The sequence below is a fragment of the Schistocerca americana genome, chromosome 6, assembly GCF_021461395.2.
Source record: "Schistocerca americana isolate TAMUIC-IGC-003095 chromosome 6, iqSchAmer2.1, whole genome shotgun sequence".
In the NCBI taxonomy this organism is placed as follows: domain Eukaryota; kingdom Metazoa; phylum Arthropoda; class Insecta; order Orthoptera; family Acrididae; genus Schistocerca; species Schistocerca americana.
The window spans coordinates 580,431,179-580,453,532 of NC_060124.1; the positions used below are offsets into that span (position 1 = coordinate 580,431,179).

The following is a 22,354-nucleotide window of genomic DNA, read 5'->3' on the forward strand; positions in this document are numbered from 1 at the left end:
AAAGAGAACGGCACTTATCAGATCAAAGAAAAATAACCAATCAATCAAACCAGACGAAGCACGTATAAATATGGACGGAGCACGTGATGCATAGTAATGGCTACATGGTAAAGCTTAACTGCTAAGCTTAAGACTCGAACCAGACTACTATAGCTGTATCATCCTTCATTCGACCTAAATTGTGTCTCATATTACAGTGGACCAACTTTGTTTAGATTTGGAGGTGCGGCCTACAACTTTTCTCTCCCCTTGAATTTCGGGTCTCAAATGTCAGGTGCGGCTTAGATTTGGGAAATTATTTTTTTCCTTGATTTCGAGTCTCATTTTTCAGGTGCGGCTTAGATTCGAGTAAATATTGTAGTCGTTTCTGGTATGGAAACAAAACACACATTTTCAAATTCTGCAGTGGTCACACTTTAGATCTCATTCAAATACCACCAGTCGTTTGGAAGCATTTCAATAAGGCATGGCAAGGAAACCAATAAATTATATTGTGGTTTATTGGCTAAAAAGCTGCTAGGCAACAACACAGGATTCAGGGTTCAATTTTAGGTCCTCTGCTGTTCCTTATTCATGTGAATGACCTCACCTCTTAACGTTCAGCAAGCGGAACTAGTATTTTTCGCTGATGTCACAAGTGTTATAATAAATCCCATTCCAGAAAAAGCAGCTGAAGATATTGTTAAGGATGTCTTTCAAAGAATTATTAAGTGGTTCTCAGAAAATGGACTCTCCCTTAATTTTGAAAAAACTCACTATATCCAGTTATGTACACCGAATAGAGTCATACCGACAATGGATGTAGCATATGTACAGGGCTCAGTAAACAGGGTAGATTGCTCCAAATTTTTGGGTGTTCACTTTGATGACAGCTTGAACTGGAAGAAGTAGATTACTGAGCTTCTCAAACAATAAGTTCAGCTTCTTTCGCTCTTTGTATAATCGCTAGTCTTGGTAATAAACAGATCAGCCTCCTAACATATTTTGCATATTTCCACTCAATAATGTCCTTATGGAATAGTTTTCTGGAGTAACTCACCACTTAGACATAAAGTATTGATTGCACAAAAGAGAGCAGTGAGAATAATTAGTGGTGTTCAGCCAAGGCTGCCATGTAGGCACCTTTTCAAGGAGTTAAGTGTTTTAACTGCACCCTCAGAGTACATACATTCACTAATGAAATTCGTTACAACTAATCCATCTCAATTTGCGAAGAACAGTGATGTTCATACATACAACACTAGAGGGAAAAATGACCTATCCTATCCGCTATTGAAGCTGTCAGTTGCTCAAAAAGGGGTACATTATTCAGCAACAAAAATCTTTGATCATTTTTGCCAAGCAACATAAAGTGTCTGGCAGGTAGCAGATCAAGTTTTACATCTAGCTTAAAATCATTTCTTTTGGACAACTCCTTCTACTTCATGGATGCGTTTCTTTTTCAGCAATGGGGGAAAAAATTGTACCTCTAAATGTAGTTGCATATGTAGAACAAAAAATTTCAGTAATATTAATATTAGCACTATTCATGTATATATCTTGTAATCTGACTTGTTCCACATCATATCGATAAAATAATCGGGAAAATGATCTATGGAACATGACATAACTAAACAAAAACTAAAACAGCTTTAATATAATTTAGTAAACAACTGAAACTAATGATCTTAATCTGCACATTGTACATCTTTACATTGTAATTTGATTATTGTCTCCATTTTTCCTCACTTACAAAGCACTCAGTTTAAAGAGATTTATCTTCATACTGCTTCATGCTCTTGCATGTGACATACAGGGTGGTCCATCTGAAGTTTCAGATGAGATTATCTCGAAAACTATGTATCGGGTAAAAATAGTGGGTAAGACAAGTTCGTAAGCTGAAAGGGGGACATCAACTGATACTACACGAGAACCCCAGCCCCCGTCCCCTCGGGTGGGGCAGGGGGCAACTTTTAAATCTGAAATGGAAAACCCCATTTTTTATTGTAGATTTGGATTCTCCATAAAAAAGTAATCAAATTTTGTCTGAAACATTTTTTTCTAAACCACTGACAGATGGTGCTGAAATCAAGAAAAATTAAAATTGGTGAAGAACTCAGATTTATTTAGAATGATTTGAAAAGGACACATCAAATCGATAAAATATGTGCATCAATTCTTTCATTATGTCAAATTAAACTATTTTTGTACAAAATATACCGTATCCCACTTTTAGTGTTACTCAGGAACGACGACATAGATGTAGTAGAATGATGTTCCCATGGAGTGCTTCATTAATGCGAGTCCCCTTGCCTCTCACAATTTGGGGTGCTTAATTAATTAAATTAGCCATGAAGAGATTGTTCAAAATTTTCCCCATTTGCTTCAATGCATATAATCAATCGTCTGCGAAAGTTGTCCACAGTTTTGAGAAGCACCTCTACATCTACATCTACATCCATAGTCTGCAAGCCACCTGACGGTGTGTGGCGGAGGGTACCCTGAGTAGCTCTATCAGTTCTCCCTTCTATTCCAGTCTTGTATTGTTCGTGGAAAGAAGGATTGTCGGTATGCTTCTGTGTGGGCTCTAATCTCTCTGATTTTATCCTCATGGTCTCTTCGCAAGATATACGTAGGAGGGAGCAATATACTGCTTGACTCTTCAGTGAAGGTATGTTCTCAAAACTTCAACAAAAGCCCGTACCGAGCTACTGAGCGTCTCTCCTGCAGAGTCTTCCACTGGAGTTTATCTATCATCTCCGTAACGCTTTCGTGATTACTAAATGATCCTGTAACAAAGCGCGCTGCTCTCCATTGGACCCTCTCTCTCTCTTCTATCAACCCTATCTGGTACGGATCCCACACTGCTGTGCAGTATTCAAGCAGTGGGCGAACAAGCGTACTGTAACTTACTTCCTTTGTTTCCGGACTGCATTTCCTTAAGATTCTTCCAATGAATCTCAGTCTGGCATCTGCTTTACCGACGATCAACTTTATATGATCATTCCATTTTAAATCACTCCTAATGCGTACTCCCAGATAATTTATGGAATTAACTGCTTCCAGTTGCTGACCTGCTATATTGTAGCTAAATGATAAAGGATCTATCTTTCTATGTATTTGTAGCACATTACACTTGTCTACATTGAGATTCAATTGCCATTCCCTGCACCATGCGTCAATTCGCTGCAGATCCTTCTGCATTTCAGTACAATTTTCCATTGTTACAACCTCTCGATACACCACAGCATCCTCTGCAAAAAGCCTCAGTGAACTTCCGATGTCATCCACAAGGTCATTTATGTATACTGTGAATAGCAACGGTCCTATGACACTCCCCTGCGGCACACCTGAAATCACTCTTAGTTTGGAAGACTTCTCTCCATTGAGAATGACATGCTGCATTCTGTTATCTAGGAACTCTTCAATCCAATCACACAATTGGTCAGATAGTCCATATGCTCTTACTTTGTTCATTAAACGACTGTGGGGAACTGTATCGAATGCCTTGCGGAAGTCAAGAAACACGGCATCGACCTGTGAACCCATGTCTATGGCCCTCTGAGTCTCGTGGACAAATAGCGCGAGCTGGGTTTCACACGACCATCTTTTTCGAAACCCATGCTGATTCCTACAGAGTAGATTTCTAGTCTCCAGAAAAATCAATGTACTCGAACATAATACGTGTTCCAAAATTCTACAACTGATTGACGTTAGAGATATAGGTCTATAGTTCTGCACATCTGTTCGACGTCCCTTCTTGAAAACGGGGATGACCTGTGCCCTGTTCCAATCCTTTGGAACGCTACGCTCTTCTAGAGGCCTACGGTACACCGCTGCAAGAAGGGGGGCAAGTTCCTTCGCGTACTCTGTGTAAAATCGAACTGGTATCCCATCAGGTCCAGCGGCCTTTCCTCTTTTGAGCGATTTTAAGAGTTTCTCTATCCCTCTGTCATCTATTTCGATATCTACCATTTTGTCATGTGTGCGACAATCTAGAGAAGTAACTACAGTGCAGTCTTCCTCTGTGAAACAGCTTTGGGAAAAGACATTTATTATTTCGGCCTTTAGTCCGTCATCCTCTGTTTCAGTACCATTTTGGTCACAGAGCGTCTGGACATTTGTTTTGATCCACCTACCGCTTTGACATAAGACCATAATTTCTTAGGATTTTCTGCCAAGTCAGTACATAGAACTTTACTTTCGAATCCACCTCTTGCACAGCCCTCCTCACACTACATTTCGCTTCGCATAATTTTTGTTTGTCTGCAAGGCTTTGGCTATGTTTATGTTTGCTGTGAAGTTCCCTTTGCTTCCGCAGCTGTTTTCTAACTTGGTTGTTGTACCACGGTGGCTCTTTTCCATCTCTTACGATCTTTCTAGGCACATACTCACCTAATGCATATTGTACAATGGTTTTGAACTTTGTCCACTGATCCTCAACACTATCTGTACTTGAGACAAAACTTTTGTGTTGAGCTGTCAGGTACTCTGAAGTCTGCTTTTCGTCACTTTTGCTAAGCAGAAAAATCTTCCTACCTTTTTTAATATTTCTATTTACGGCTGAAATCATCGATGCAGTAACCGCTTTATGATCGCTGATTCCCTGGTCTGCGTTAACTGTTTCAAATAGTTCGGGGCTGTTTGTCACCAGAAAGTCTAATATGTAATTGACACGAGTCGGTTCTCTGTTTAACTGCTCAAGGTAGTTTTCAGATAAAGCACTTAAAAAAATTTCACTAGATTCTTTGTCCTTGCCACCCGTCATGAACGTTTGAGTCTCCCAGTCTATGTCCAGCAAATTAAAATCTCCACCCAGAACTATAACATGGTGGGGAAATCTACTCAAAATATTTTCCAAATTATCCTTCAGGTGTTCAGCCACAACTGCTGCTGAGCCAGGGGGCCTATAGAGACATCCAATTACCATGTCTGAACCTGCTTTAACCGTGACCTTCACCCAAATTATTTCACATTTCGGATCTCCGTCAATTTCCTTCGATACTATTGCACTTCTTATCACTATAAACACACCTCCCCCTTCACTGTCCAGCCTGTCTCTGCGGTATACATTCCAATCTGAGTTTAGGATTTCATTATTGTTTACGTCTGGTTTCAGCCAACTTTCTGTCCCTAGTACTATATGGGCGTTGTGACCATTTATTAATGAGAGCAGTTCTGGGACCTTTCTATAGATGCTCCTGCAGTTTACTATTAGCACAGGAGGCGTCTTGTCGGGCCTAGGGAGGGAATTCTCTAACCTAAAAAACCCCCATGTGCACTCCACACGTACTCCGCTACCCTTGTAGCCGCTTCCGGCGTGTAGTGCATGCCTGACCTATTCAGGAGGACCCTACATTTCTCCACCCGATAGCGGAGGTCGAGAAATTTGCACCCCAGATCTCCGCAGAATCGTGTGAGCCTCTGGTTTAAGCCTTCCACTCGGCTCCAAACCAGAGGAACGCAATCGGTTCTGGGAACAATACTACAAATAGTTAGCTCTGATTCCACCCCGCGAGTGAGGCTTTCCGCCTTCACCAATTCCGCCAACCGCCTGTACGAACTGAGAATGACCTCTGAACCCAGATAGCAGGAGTCATTGGTGCCGACATGAACAACAATTTGCAGTCGGGTGCACCCAGTGCTCTCTATCGCCACCAGCAGGGCCTCCTCCACATCTTGGATGAGACCCCCCGGCAAGCAGACGGAGTGAACACTGGCCTTCTTCCCCGACCTTTCCGCTATTTCCCTTAGGGGCTCCATCACCTGCCTAACGTTGGAGCTCCCAATAACAAATAAACCCTCCCCCAGTGTGCCTGCTCGGATCTTGCTGAAGGAGCGGCCACATGTCCATTCACAGGCAGAGCGGGCGATGCCACACGGCCAGCCTCCACATTTACCCTCCGCCTCGTGCGCCGCGAACGCCGCTGAACCCGCCACTCCCCTTGGGGAGAAGGTGGCCCAACCTCGCCCGGTACCCAGATAGCAGGAGTCATTGGTGCCGACATGAACAACAATTTGCAGTCGAGTGCACCCAGTGCTCTCTATCGCCACCAGCAGGGCCTCCTCCACATCTTGGATGAGACCCCCCGGCAAGCAGACAGAGTGAACACTGGCCTTCTTCCCCGACCTTTCCGCTATTTCCCTTAGGGGCTCCATCACCTGCCTAACGTTGCAGCTCCCAATAACAAATAAACCCTCCCCCCGTGTGCCTGCTCGGATCTTGCTGAAGGAGCGGCCACATGTCCACTCACAGGCAGAGCGGGCGATGCCACACGGCCAGCCTCCACATTTACCCTCCGCCTAGTGCGCCGCGAACGCCGCTGAACCCGCCACTCCCCTTGGGGAGAGGGTGTCCCAACCGCGCCCGGTACCCGCGAAGATGTCTCGTCAGCAGGGACAGTGGGTGAAGCATGTAACACCTGTGGTTACATGCCGTGGTATGACTGCACACGCTCTTCAAATGCGTTGCTCCATATCGTTTCGGGTTGAGGGCTGTCTTTTATAAACAATATTTTTTTAAATAACCCCAACAAGAAATAATCAGGAGATGTTAGGTCTGGTGAATGTGGAGCCACTGAATTGGTCCGCTGCGTCCTATCCACCGACCAGGGTACTGTAAATTTAAAACGTTCCGCACATTTTTAGTATAATGGGGAGCTGCTCCATCCTGTTGGAACCACATTCGTTGCCTAGTTTCTAAATCAACATCTTCCATTAGCTTCAACAAATCACTGTGGAGAAGTTGTAAATAAGATTCCCCAGTAACATTTCGGTGAAAAAAAAAATACGGTCCTATCAAGAAACCATTTAAAATTCCACACCAGACTGTTAACGACCATTTGTATTGATTGTCACCAGGTCTGTGCCAGTGTGGATTGACAGGGGACCAATAATGACAATCACGACGATTTAATTCGCCATTGTTTTTGAATGTGGCTTCATCGGTGAACATAACGTATCTAAAAAAAAATCATTGTCACCTCATATCATTTCCAAATGCACGCGTATTTGCATATCTTTCAGCGTTAATGCCTGTGTAAGTGTGATATGATACGAATGATATTTATGTGACTTCAAAATCCTCAAACCAGTTGATTTTGGTATTACAGTTTATCTCTAAATCATAGGACTACTAATTTCGGGATCCAGTTGAACATACGTGAGAACGGTAAGGGCACGAGCATCATTTTCATTGTATTTGCGATGACGAGGCAGATAGTGCACGTATCCATTTTGAGCTCATCGAGACGATCCGCATATAATTGCACAGCCACAGCGTAATTGTTATGGCATTCACCTAAAATTAACATCATATCAACGATCTCTGTAAGAGGATAGTGAACCATGTTTCGCTAAAGAATAATTTCCTTTCGTCAGTTGATGTTTACGGTTCACAATCTGAAAGTGAAGTGACGTCTGATCGCACTACACCGACCTTTATACTGAGCCACAATTAGCAGTTTGGCTACAGTAGCGCCACAGTCGGGTGAGTAATGCAATTGTCAAGAGTTCCCTAATGGGATTTTAATACCGTTCTGCCCCCCTCCATCAAAAACTGTGGCAGGTAGGATACATTTTGTAAAAAAATAGTTTAATTTGGCGTAATGAAAGAATTGGTGAACATTTTGTACCGATTTGATGTGTCCTCCTCAGATCATTCTAAATAAATCAGAGTTCTTCACCAATTTTAATTTTTCTCGATTTCAGCGCCATCTGTCAATGGTTTAAAAAAATGTTTCAGACAAAACTTCATTACTTTTTTATGGAGAATCTGAATCTGCAATAAAAAATGGGGGTTTCCATTTAAGATTTAAAAGTGTGAGATTACACAAAGGAACTATGGACTTCATGTTACATAGCATTACAGTTGTTGTATCAGTGTTTATTATTATCTTAAACGAATCTATCCTATATTATTAGTTACTTGTCACACAATGTGTAAGCCTTGGGAATGTATAATATGTCAACAAGCCAAAGATGAACAAAGCATCTGTCATTTATATTGGTGTCAGATGCATTTTCTCTGGCCAAGTGTTCTACAATGCCATGTGGATACACAATTATTGTCTTGTTGGAAACTATTTGCCTTATTCTTTCAGTTTGCATTTAGTTTTGGTATCAGTAACTGTGCCAAAACACTTTGTGTTGATATGGGTCCATGGTATGTTTGAACTTATGAATTTCATATGATTTACATGCAACCTTAAACTGAATACAGACATTAACTGATCCAACCTCTAGGATTGTTGCAACAGAGCAGTGTCAATGCTCACTTGGTAGCTGCAGTGTCAAATGCAAGCAGTCGTGTTAAGACAAAGACATTTTTTAGAACACTATGATTTTTATATTGTTGACTCCAAGGATATTGTCTTATAAACTTTTTTGCAAAGGTAAAGCTTGCAACTATTTATAATAATAGCAACCTGTTCGGTATAATCTGATTATACTAATACGAGTCGACTGAAGACTAATATGTGATCGAAACTGTTTTTGATAAGTAAAGTAAAAAATACAGCAGTTTTTGAAGAAATACAAAGACTTTTTAAATACAATGAAGCTGTGGAATGCTCCTCATGCAAAATACATTTTACGTTCATCAAATCTGTAGATTTAGTGAAAGCTTTTGACAGTGTTAACAGGAAGACGGTTTAGAAGGTATCAGTGATAAAATAGAAAGAGCAAAAAGTTATCTACAATTTAAACAAAAACCAGACTGCAGTTATAAGAGGCAAAGGACATGGAAGGGAAACAGCAGTTAAAAAGGGAGTGAGACAGGGCTGTAGCCTCTCCCTGATGTTATTTAATCTGTGTACTGAGTGAGCTGTAACGAAAAGTGAGGAGATATTAGAAAGGGCTAAAATTGAGGGAGAAGAAATAAAAACTTCATGGTCTGGCAAGGACACTGTTATTTTGTAAGACACAAAAGGACTTGGAATGTCACTTGAACAAAATGGATAACGTATTGAAAAGAGGTTATAAGTTGATCTACAACAAATATAAGACAAGGGAAATGGAATGTAGTCATTTTTATTCTGGTGACTGTGATAGAATAAGATCAGGAAATGGAACACTACAAGCATTCAAATGGTTTTGCTATTTGGGTGCCAAGATAACCTACAAAGTGGAGAGAAGGTATAAAATGCAGAGCAGCAACAGCAGGAACAGTGTTCCTTAAAAGGAAAAAAATGCTAACATTGAATATAAATTCAAATATTAAAAATATAAATTTATGTATGGAAGTGAAACGTACGTGAAAAACAGTCAGAGAAGAAAAGAAGAAAAATCTTTGACATGTGGTGCTACAGTAGAATGCTGAAGATTAGATGGGTACTTCAAATAACTTCAATAACAGGCCCTTCTATCTCTAAAAGGTAGTCCTTTGTGTGGATCCTAAGTGGTTGGAGTCAGTTATCGAAAAGGTGTTTCGTTGATGGATGGGCAACAGTATCAGAAATTATGATGGTGTTTCTAGTATCACCAACATATCTGCTAATAATTTATTTTCCTCTACTGAAGCTTTAAAGTGAAACAACATATTTCTACCAACAGCAAATGCAGTTATGTGACATCTACGAAACAGCCAGAAATTGAATTGGCAGTGAGGGATGACAGGTGTTTGCATTTTACTCAACTGAACATCCCATGAATGCTGGATAAAATATATTTGTCTCAAATGAAAGTAAATAGATGCAAAATATATAATTTAAAAGTATTATGTTATAAAAGAACTTACTCAAAAACGGGAATAACAATATCTTCCAGAAACTGAATTTGTAATTCTGGTATCCTTGCATTTTCCCTGTCCATCATTTCCAATGGCTTGTTTCCCATTGATTTCTCTAAATCACCTTGTGAAAAAAATTCTTCATATATAAGCTCCTAAAACAAATTTAAAAAAATCATGTTGCTGATTCAGCAATTGAACATTATTTGTACATTTTTACATGTATTATTTCTGTGCAATTAAATAAAGAGAGGAAAAATCTAATTGCCTTGCTAAATTCCATCAGACTGACAGATATACACAGATGTTAGCACGTTCATTAGCATCTGTAACTTGGAGATTGCAACTGTTGTCAGATTGCTATTTTCTAATGGTAGTGCCCCAATGCAGTAGTACTAACAGAAAGGGCAAACAAGATAAGGTAAATAACCCTGATCTCTCCAATGCATACTCAGGAACAGAACTGTTTCATAAATGGGTCAAGACATTAGGACAGAAAATAACACTCTAAGTACACAAGGGTATAAACGTAAAATCATCTGCTCAACAGAAAGCAAGTACTATTCAACATAATTCAGGACCAATTATCTATGAATTAAATTTCAATCTGCAATTTTCATTCACTTAAACAATTAGTCACTTAAATTTGCTAACATTACATATACAAATAAACCACCGTAACTTGTACCTACTGAGCTTGATTTTAATTTTCAGTGGGAAAGGAGAGAAGTAAAAAGACTGTCAGTGTGTTGGTGGAATAGAGGGCTGTGTAGTGCTGGAATGGGAACAGGGATGGGGATATATGGGTACAGGACAAGTACTAACAAAGGTTGAGGCGAGGAGGGTTACAGGAACATAGGATATATTACAGGGAGAGTTCCCAACTGGGCAATTCCTTCCCATCAAAATGAGCTTTTCTAAATTGGACAGGTGGGAACTCTCCCTACAATATTTCTAACATTCCCATATCTCTCCTGGTCTCAACCTTTGTTAGTGTGCTCCCTGCCGCCGTTGGATAAGCAGCTGCAGCAGCAAGTCGTATACTCCTAGCTCACTCATTTGTTACATAGTTTAATTCTTAATTTCTTTGCGTGTTTTTGGTTCTTGCATTGTTTAATTCATAAATTTCGGGCGTATTATAGTATTTGAGAGTGTAGCATCGTGTTTTAGTACCTGAATTGTGTAATTTCGCTTAGTCTCCTTCCACCGCCGAGCAGTGTCAGCAGTGCGCAAGTAGCAGCATTACTGCATTTACTAGGCAATCTTGTATTTTAATAACCGTTTAAATTTTGTCGATTTGTTTGCGCTCTCTGTAGATTAGTTCAGACGTTCTTAGCAAAACAGTTTTTAGCATGGATAGGGACTGCAACTGCTGTGTTCGGATGCAGGCTGAGTTGGCATCCCTTCGCTCCCAGCTTCAGGCAGTGTTGGCTTCGGTCACACAGCTTGAGGCTGTTGCCAATGGGCATCACTGTGGGGGTCGGGATGGGGGTTTGTCGGGGACGGCCAGCTCGTCCCACGCATCCCCTGATCGGACTACGACTGTGGTTGCCCGGGATACTGCCCGCATTGAGGCTGATCCCTCACCTGTGGTAGAGTGGGAGGTCGTTTCAAGGTGTGGCAGGGGGCGAAAGACATTCCGGAGGGCTGAACGGAAAGCCTCTCCAGTTTGTCTGACGAACCGGTTTCAGGCTCTGTCTCAGGCTGATACTGATCTTCGGCCTGACATGGCTGCTTGTCCTGTTCCAGAGGTTGCCCCTCAGTCTGCAAGATCCGGGCAGTCGCAGAGGGTGGGCTTACTGGTAGTTGGGAGCTCCAACGTCAGGCGCGTAATGGGGCCCCTTAGGGAAATGGCAGCAAGAGAGGGGAAGAAAACCAATGTGCACTCCGTGTGCATACCGGGGGGAGTCATTCCAGATGTGGAAAGGGTCCTTCCGGATGCCATAAAGGGTACAGGGTGCACCCATCTGCAGGTGGTCGCTCATGTCAGCACCAATGATGTGTGTCGCTATGGATCGGAGGGAATCCTCTCTGGCTTCCGGCGGATATCTGATTTGGTGAAGACTGCCAGTCTCGCTAGCGGGATGAAAGCAGAGCTCACCATCTGCAGCATCGTCGACAGGACTGACTGCGGACCTTTGGTACAGAGCCGAGTGGAGGGTCTGAATCAGAGGCTGAGACGGTTCTGCGACCGTGTGGGCTGCAGATTCCTCGACTTGCGCCATAGGGTGGTGGGGTTTCGGGTTCCGCTGGATAGGTCAGGAGTCCACTACACGCAACAAGCGGCTACACGGGTAGCAGGGGTTGTGTGGCGTGGGCTGGGCGGTTTTTTAGGTTAGATGGCCTTGGGCAAGTACAGAAAGGGCAACAGCCTCAACGGGTGCGGGGCAAAGTCAGGACATGCGGGGACCAAGCAGCAATCGGTATTGTAATTGTCAACTGTCGAAGCTGCGTTGGTAAAGTACCGGAACTTCAAGCGCTGATAGAAAGCACCGAAGCTGAAATCGTTATAGGTACAGAAAGCCAGAGATAAATTCTGCCGAAATTTTTACAAAGGTACAGACGGTGTTTAGAAAGGATAGATTGCATGCAACCGGTGGTGGAGTGTTCATCGCTGTTAGTAGTAGTTTATCCTGTAGTGAAGTAGAAGTGGATAGGTCCTGTGAATTATTATGGGTGGAGGTTACACTAAACAACCGAACTAGGTTAATAATTGGCTCCTTTTACCGACCTCCCGACTCAGCAGCATTAGTGGCAGAACAACTGAGAGAAAATTTGGAATACATTTCACATAAATTTTCTCAGCATGTTATAGTCTTAGGTGGAGATTTCAATTTACCAGATATAGACTGGGACACTCAGATGTTTAGGACGGGTGGTAGGGACAGAGCATCGAGTGACACTATACTGAGTGCACTATCCGAAAATTACCTCGAGCAATTAAACAGAGAACCGACTCGTGGAGATAACATATTGGACCTACTGATAACAAACAGACCCGAACTTTTCGAATCTGTATGTACAGAACAGGGAATCAGTGATCATAAGGCCGTTGCAGCATCCCTGAATATGGAAGTTAATAGGAATATAAAAAAAGGGAGGAAGGTTTATCTGTTTAGCAAGAGTAATAGAAGGCAGATTTCAGACTACCTAACAGATCAAAACGAAAATTTCTGTTCCGACACTGACAATGTTGAGTGTTTATGGAAAAAGTTCAAGGCAATCGTAAAATGCGTTTTAGACAGGTACGTGCCGAGTAAAACTGTGAGGGACGGGAAAAACCCACCGTGGTACAACAACAAAGTTAGGAAACTACTGCGAAAGCAAAGAGAGCTCCACTCCAAGTTTAAACGCAGCCAAAACCTCTCAGACAAACAGAAGCTAAACGATGTCAAAGTTAGCGTAAGGAGGGCTATGCGTGAAGCGTTCATTGAATTCGAAAGTAAAATTCTATGTACCGACTTGACAGAAAATCCTAGGAAGTTCTGGTCTTACGTTAAATCAGTAAGTGGCTCGAAACAGCATATCCAGACACTACGGGATGATGATGGCATTGAAACAGAGGATGACACGCGTAAAGCTGAAATACTAAACACCTTTTTCCAAAGCTGTTTCACAGAGGAAGACCGCACTGCAGTTCCTTCTCTAAATCCTCGCACAAACGAAAAAATGGCTGACATCGAAATAAGTGTCCAAGGAATAGAAAAGCAACTGGAATCACTCAATAGAGGAAAGTCCACTGGACCTGACGGGATACCAATTTGATTCTACACAGAGTACGCGAAAGAACTTGCCCCCCTTCTAACAGCCGTGTACCGCAAGTCTCTAGAGGAACGGAGGGTTCCAAATGATTGGAAAAGAGCACAGATAGTCCCAGTCTTCAAGAAGGGTCGTCGAGCAGATGCGCAAAACTATAGACCTATATCTCTTACGTCGATCTCTTGTAGAATTTTAGAACATGTTTTTTGCTCGCGTATCATGTCATTTCTGGAAACCCAGAATCTACTATGTAGGAATCAACATGGATTCCGGAAACAGCGATCGTGTGAGACCCAACTCGCCTTATTTGTTCATGAGACCCAGAAAATATTAGATACAGGCTCCCAGGTAGATGCTATTTTTCTTGACTTCCGGAAGGCGTTCGATACAGTTCCGCACTGTCGCCTGATAAACAAAGTAAGAGCCTACGGAATATCAGACCAGCTGTGTGGCTGGATTGAAGAGTTTTTAGCAAACAGAACACAGCATGTTGTTATCAATGGAGAGACGTCTACAGACGTTAAAGTAACCTCTGGCGTGCCACAGGGGAGTGTTATGGGACCATTGCTTTTCACAATATATATAAATGACTTAGTAGATAGTGTCGGAAGTTCTATGCGGCTTTTCGCGGATGATGCTGTAGTATACAGAGAAGTTGCTGCATTAGAAAATTGTAGCGAAATACAGGAAGATCTGCAGCGGATAGGCACTTGGTGCAGGGAGTGGCAACTGACCCTTAACATAGACAAATGTAATGTATTGCGAATACATAGAACGAAGGATCCTTTATTGTATGATTATATGATAGCGGAACAAACACTGGTAGCAGTTACTTCTGTAAAATATCTGGGAGTATGCGTACGGAACGATTTGAAGTAGAATGATCATATAAAACTAATTGTTGGTAAGGCGGGTACCAGGTTGAGATTCATTGGGAGAGTGCTTAGAAAATTTAGTCAATCAACAAAGGAGGTGGCTTACAAAACACTCGTTCGACCTATACTTGAGTATTGCTCATCAGTGTGGGATCCGTACCAGGTCGGGTTGACGGAGGAGATAGAGAAGATCCAAAGAAGAGCGGCGCGTTTCGTCACTGGGTTATTTGGTAACCGTGATAGCGTTACGGAGATGTTTAATAAACTCAAGTGGCAGACTCTGCAAGAGAGGCGCTCTGCATCGCGGTGTAGCTTGCTCGCCAGGTTTCGAGAGGGTGCGTTTCTGGATGAGGTATCGAATATATTGCTTCCCCCTACTTATACTTCCCGAGGAGATCACGAATGTAAAATTAGAGAGATTAGAGTGCGCACGGAGGCTTTCAGACAGTCGTTCTTCCCGCGAACCATACGCGACTGGAACAGGAAAGGGAGGTAATGACAGTGGCACGTAAAGTGCCCTCCGCCACACACCGTTGGGTGGCTTGCGGAGTATCAATGTAGATGTAGATGTAGTCATTGTCCTCTACCCTCTCGCCCCCCCCCCCCCCCCCCGCCCCCAATACCTTTCCCTCTTCCCACTCCAGCATTACATGGCCCTCTATCCCACTAATGCACCCACAGTCTTTTTACATCTGTCCTTTTCTGCTGCCCCACACTGTCCCCCTGCCCTCCGTCTAACCTCCCAACTACGTACCTATCCTACACTCTCCCCACCTCATCCCAAGCAGCACTTTACTGTCCCCCATCTCTACCCCACTATCCCTCCTCCTCACCTCCCCAGCCTCCTCCTTGCCACCACCACCCAGTTTGCTTCTCCCATCACGCACTGCTGCTCACAGTCTGGCCTTGGCAGCCAGAGACTGTAGGCACATGTGTGAGAGTTGTGTTTGCATGAGTACGGGTGTATGTTATCTATTCTGATGAAGGCCTTTTTGGCTAAAAGCTTTGTTTGACAGTTTTTCTGTAGTGCATATCTGTGACTCAACATCTCTGCTATATTGTGAGTACCAACTATCCTTTTCATATTATTGTCATTATTCCATTCTGGATTTTCCATTGTCTGATTTTAACAATTTTATTTCTCAGGATACAAAAAAATTAAGCAATGTCAGCTTAATGTGCACATTGTAAAATGTGCACATTGTAAAATAATTCAGTGAAGTTGAAGTATCTTAATCCACCTGATGACAATGGGATGTTGATAAAATTAGTAATAATGTTAAAAATAAGAGGTACTAAACAAGCATACAAAAAAGTTTTTTGTATCTATCAGGCAGAGCCCTTAACAAGCAGTCCATTTTACAGAAGAGAAATTTTCGACGATGCTATTGTGACAGAGAATTTTAATTTTTACATACAAAACTACAAGTTGACACTAGACCCAGCACATCTGTACACATATATACCTCTTCTGGCAGCAGCATGAACTATCATGCAAATATGGAGAACATGTTACTGTGGACTGGGAAGTCTAGGCCTGGCAAAACAGCACTCTGCAAGTGCTCTGGCTGTGCTCTGATTGAAGCGACGAGTGGGGTCGAGGAGAGAGGCGGAAGAGGAAAAGGCTGCAGCTGGACATCACCAGAGCGAGGCAGCCAACTTTTTACATTTTGCTAACAATACCAGTTGTTTTAATTTGATTAGGACTAAAATGGCATCTACACACTTATCGAAAAAGTGGAGAAGCCACATTACTCAGTGCCAAACTAAACCAATTCTGTTTTACTTTTCATACAATTTCAATGCCGTGCAAATTGCTTAGTATGCCATCGCGCTATGATGAGCTGGAAAACTGGAAAAAACAGTCAGTTGAACACTATTACACCATCAGTCACAAGTAAAATATGATGCACTTGTTTTCTGACAAGCGAGGAGGCATGCTGGCTGAACTTAAGGTGGTTATCAGGGAAAATATTGAGTTACAGGTAAATAGGGCAGTGATGAAATCTTTTATGGTGGGTATCACCAATTATTTTAATTCATTATGTTTTTTAATGCAATGGAACAATAATTCAGTAATGGATACGGCAAATGAGATTGATGTTATCAAACAAGAATTGCTCTAGTGGAAAAATCAGCTTCAAGTTCATGGCATGGGATATTCATTGAAACTCATGGCAGTCATCTGTGGTCAGGCATGACTGGTTACCTTTCAAAAATTGAAACATTTCATCATGAGTTCTCAAAGTGTTTGCACGTCTTTGCACACCAAACACCAATTTCAATTTATTGTTAGACCATTCTCACTTTGGTGCTGCTGATATGCCAGAACATTACCTCCAAGTTGAGCCGATAGACATACAGCATGGCACCTAGATCAATGACCTGTTCGTCTCATCCAGGAATTCACACAAGACTCTTATAAAATATTACCCCAAACACCATATCCTCGGATGCACAGACAAGCTGTTAAAGTTATTTTAATGTCTGGTTCAACATACATGTGCAAACGGTATTTTTTTACAAAACTGACAAAGGCCCATCGGATTTAATAATGTTTAATCTGTGTAACTCCAAGTAACTACATCGCAAACCATGGTTCCAGATATATTACATATTCTGTAACCAAAATGTTTTAGTGATTCGAGAATTGCTGTGTAAATTCTAGAACCACTCAGCCTTCTACCGTCTCGAATACACGATATTCTAGATATGAGTGTGAGATGGTAGAATCCTACCTACAGTGCGGCACATGTCTGTGTGCGCAGGTTGCGGGAAAAAGGTAGAAGCAACGGTCAAACAGCACCGACAAGTACCCATCAGAGAATACACAGGCATGTTAGTGAGTGTGCAAGGATGAACTATAGAACCTATATTCAGCTCTGTGCTTATTGTGTCAATGAATATTGTTATGTGGAGCAAGAACAGTTGAAAAAGTACTCTTGTAATCTCTTGACTCAGCCTTGGTACAGGCAAGATGTATTTTCTGATTCATTTTAAGAAAGTCACGGTAGTCAAGTCAACTTCCTTTTAACTGTAAGTCATATTGTTTCTAATGTTCGAAAGTACGAGGTACTTACAGAAAGTTACATATGTATGTTGAAAGTTTGAATTATATTGTGCATAAAAGTCAAATACATCACTGATTGACGAAATGTAAGGTTTGTATCCCCCCCATGAACCATGGACCTTGCTGTTGGTGGGGAGCCTTGCGTGCCTCAGCGATACAGATGGCCGTACCGTAGGTGCAACCACAACGGAGGGGTCTCTGTTGAGAGGCCAGACAAACATGTGGTTCCTGAAGAGGGGCAGCAGCCTTTTCAGTAGTTGCAGGGGCAACAGTCTGGATGATTGACTGATCTGGCCTTGTAACATTAACCAAAACGGCCTTGCTGTGCTGGTACTGCGAACGGCTGAAAGCAAGGGGAAACTACAGCTGTAATTTTTCCCGAGGACATGCAGCTTTACTGTATGGAGAGCTGCATCAAACCAGTCTCAGGACTGAAGACCACAACAACAACAACAACAACAACAACAACAACAACAAGGTTTGTATATCTACTTTCATACTTTAAATCGACAGAATGTTAGAACATGGTGACCTGTGTGAAAGGACCGAAAAAAAAGGAATTTTTAGTCAAAAATGAGAAAACATAATACGACAAGGAATTTACTCTGAGACATTGGAATATGTTCAAGTATACAATGGAGCAAAATTTGAATGAAAAATGGTGAAGACATGAAAAATTCACAACGATAAAACAGCAAACGAGATTTCAATGTATTTGTCTAAGAAGAAATACACATAGAATGTTTCAACCAAGAAGATCCAGTGCAGGGAGTATACAGCTCTCACACATGTCACAGGGATGCAAACACGGAAACCAATGTACATCCAACACCACCGGCATCAGCTGCTGACCTGCCTCCACATCCGCTCACCTATGCTACGAGAATTCTATGCCGGGTGAGCGTGAAACAAGACTTCATTACTTTAGCACAAATTGGTACAAGATACTGTTGAGTGAACTTTATTTGTGTAGTTATCACATTTAAAGTTAGTTTTAAATGCTTACGAGAGCTAAAGCATACAAGAGTATGGAAAATATACAACAGGTTGGAAACACTCAAGAACCGGCTATGGCCATGAAAGTTAGATAAGAAGTGCCTGACTGGGCTGAGATGATAAATTTAATTAAACCTCAGTCTGCAATTAAATGCTCAGAGTGAGACTCTAAGGAAAGAGATAGGCTTGGTAAATTCTCAATTAAATGCTCAGAGGGAAACTAAATATTCACACAACTAATTTAGGTTTGTTAAACGTCAAAGTCAACTCCCATAGCAAGGAACTTAGTAATCTATGCGAATGCATGGGTGCTATGAAGACTGAATTTGATGCCATAAGTAATAAAGTAGAGAATTTAAAAGTAGATTTAAAGAATGAGTTGACAAATTCTTTGATCACTCATAAAAATCATGTTTACTGACCTTAGTCAGAAACAGAACGATACCTTTCAAGATTTGTCGAGAAGGTTAGAACTTAACATTGAGAACAAATGTAATAATGTAGAATCAAAACTTATTGAAAAGTTAGAATATTTTGAAAATGTGTACAATATTAAATAAAATGATGTAAGACAGGGAATGTATACTTTGAAAGAGAGTGTAGATAAGCAGAATAAGGTAATACCAGTCATTCAAAGGTGTCAATACACGGGTAGATAGTGTAGAAAGAAATTTCAAAGAGAAAATAGCCAACTCTGATATTATAAATGTAATTAGTTTGGAGGAACATTTCGGGGAAATTATAGATTGAAAAGTTACCGAGAGAATAACATCCGGCAATGTACCATATTTACTCGAATTTAAGCCGCACTCGAATCTAAGCTGCACCTGAAATCTGAGACTCAAAATTCAAGGGGAGAGAAAAGTTTTAGGCCGCACTTCCAAATCGAAACAAACCTGGTCCATTGTAATATTAGACACAATTTAGGTTGAATGAGTGACGATACAGCTGTAGTAGTTTGGTTCGAGTCGTAAGCTTAGCAGTTAAGATTTACCAGGTAGCCGCTGTTATGCGTCAGGCGCTCCGTCCATATTTATACGTTACCCTTTCTTTTTCACGTGCATCGTCTGGTTTGAATTGATTGCTTATTTTTCTTTGATCTGACAAGTGCAGTTCTCTTTGTTATAGGTGTTTCCGTCACTCAAAGCTGAAAATGCATTACTGTACTGTGTCATGCATTGTTTGTCGCATTCTGAAAATGAGGGTTTACGGCCTGTCGCCGCTCGCGGCATGGCTTGCTTTTGTGCGCGCTACCGCCGCTTACAATTAAAAAAAAAAACAAAGAGAGGAATCGTCTCATTAGCAAAACAATGGCATGAGACTGCTATTCGTTGCTACTTACACTGCTGCTTTCTTTGATAATGATCAACAAGAATCAAATAATAGACTGCGTATGATAGAAGATGTTCTGAACGAGAATTTAGCGAAAATTTTTTCCGTTTGAAAATCTTTGCAGACGCCTCTTTAGTATATTACATAGTGCATAGAAATTAGAGTCATCTTAGATTTAAAAATCTAGTCAATTGCCGTGCTTCATTTTTGACTGTATCACTATTAGGCATAAGAATAATACGAATATAAACATGACATGGTATGTATATTCTTCCGCGTCTGCTGTTGTCTCACTCTAGTTTCGTAGTTTATTAGGTGGACAGGATTCAAATGAGATAGCAGCAAACACGAAAGAATACATGGCAAAATGTTATATTCGTATTATTCTTATGGTGAAGAGAATACTGCATGTGATTCACAATTCATAAAAGTTCCTATTAGCAACCATTTCTTCTCACAGTTAGGAAAAAATTCAGAAAGCAGAGTTGGCCATATTGACAAATATCCCAAACAGTCTTGCCAGTCGGATTTTCGTAGTACATTGAAATACTGCTACGTTCGAAGAGGAACAATACGGAATTTGTATTTACTTCGTTCGATAATTTATGAAAATGCAGTGGTCGAAACTCGGGGCGGAGAAAAAAAAAGCTCGTTTTCCACCTTTTTTTTATTTATTTACTGACGCAGAGGTTTTGGTTACTTTGCACTCGATTCTAAGCCGCAGGCGGTTTTTTGGACTACAAAAACCGGAAAAAAAGTGCGGCTTAGATTCAAGTAAATACGGTATTGCCCATTCTTTCTTCTGAACTTAATGCTACCAGGAAGGGTATGGACGACTCGTGGAAAGAGATAAAGCTTATCCAAGATAAAGTAGAAAAAAGAGAGTATCTTCACCTGACATTGTATTAACTAGTGAAGATGTGACTGATTTAAATGGGGAGCTAATTCAGGGTTATCTAGACAATTCCCTTAGTTCAAGCCGGATGGAGAGGTACATCCGACACATTTCTTAAAAAGATTTAACCAAGCTTTGTCAAAAAATTTGGAAGATTCCAAGAAGATCGAATTTGTGGAGGGGTACCTGTTAGGGAAAGCCTCAGAATGGGGTACAGTACATATTGAGAATTTTTCCTCTTGGGAAGACTTTCAAAAGAAATTTAAAGAAAATTACTGGTCTGCCAGTGCTCAGAAAAAAGCTAATATCAGATCCATGGGACCCAGACGGAGTGATGATCTACCCCCAGGGACGTTAACATTCTGAGTTAACGGGCAGAGTGATGAGCGTCAGATCCCGAGTTTTTTTCGGTGTTTCTTCCAAAATAGTTTTCCTGCACCGAATTCCTTTAAAATCTAAAACTATCTCACTGCTTAGAAATATATCTAAAAACAAAGATGATGTGACTTACCAAACGAAAGTGCTGGCAGGTCGATAGACACACAAACAAACACAAACATACACACAAAATTCAAGCTTTCACAACAAACGGTTGCTTCATCAGGAAAGAGGGAAGGAGAGGGAAAGACGAAAGGATGTGGGTTTTAAGGGAGAGGGTAAGGAGTCATTCCAATCCCGGGAGCGGAAAGACTTACCTTAGGGGGAAAAAGGGACAGGTATACACTCGCACACACACACATATCCATCTGCACATACACAGACACAAGCAGACATTTGTAAAGGCAAAGAGTTTGGGCAGAGATGTCAGTCGAGGCGGAAGTACAGAGGCAAAGGTGTCGTTGAAAGACAGGTGAGGTATGAGCAGCGGCAAATTGAAATTAGCGGAGATTGAGGCCTGGCGGATAACGAGAAGAGAGGATATACTGAAGGGCAAGTTCCCATCTCCGGAGTTCTGACAGGTAGGTGTTAGTGGGAATTATCCAGATAACCCGGACGGTGCAACACTGTGCCCAGATGTGCTGGCCGTGCACCAAGGCATGTTTAGCCACAGGGTGATCCTCATTACCAACAAACACTGTCTGCCTGTGTCCATTCATGTGAATGGACAGTTTGTTGCTGGTCATTCCCACATAGAAAGCTTCACAGTGTAGGCAGGTCAGTTGGTAAATCACGTGGGTGCTTTCACACGTGGCTCTGCCTTTGATCGTGTACACCTTCCGGGTTACAGGACTGGAGTAGGTGGTGGTGGGAGGGTGCATGGGACAGGTTTTACACCGGGGGCAGTTACAAAGCTAGGAGCCAGAGGGTAGGGAAGGTGGTTTGGGGATTTCATAGGGATGAACTAAGAGGTTACGAAGGTTAGGTGGACGGCGGAAAGACACTCTTGGTGGAGTGGGGAGGATTTCATGAAGGATGGATCTCATTTCAGGGCAGGATTTGAGGAAGTCGTATCCCTGCTGGAGAGCCACATTCAGAGTCTGATCCACTCTCGGAAAATATCCTGTCACAAGTGGGGCACTTTTGTGGTTCTTCTGTGGGAGGTTCTGGGTTTGAGGAGATGAGGAAGTGGCTCTGGTTATTTGCTTCTCTACCAGGTCAGGAGGGTAGTTGCGGGATGCGAAAGCTGTTTTCAGGTTGTTGGCGTAATGTTTCAGGGATTCCGGACTGGAGCAGATTCGTTTGCCACCAAGACCTAGGCTGTAGGGAAGGGACCGTTTGAT

At 41.8% G+C, this 22,354-nt stretch overlaps 1 protein-coding gene across 1 annotated transcript in view; it reads right to left on the bottom strand.

The window, feature by feature from the left end:
* LOC124619592 (cGMP-dependent 3',5'-cyclic phosphodiesterase-like) overlaps window positions 1–22,354 on the bottom strand; it is a 269,537-nt gene that overhangs the window by 10,355 nt on the left and 236,828 nt on the right. Inside the window, exon 13 of the mRNA XM_047146093.1 lies at window positions 9,716–9,861. Within this exon, the coding sequence (XP_047002049.1) occupies window positions 9,716–9,861 (146 nt within the window). The remainder of the gene's footprint in view (window positions 1–9,715; window positions 9,862–22,354) is intronic.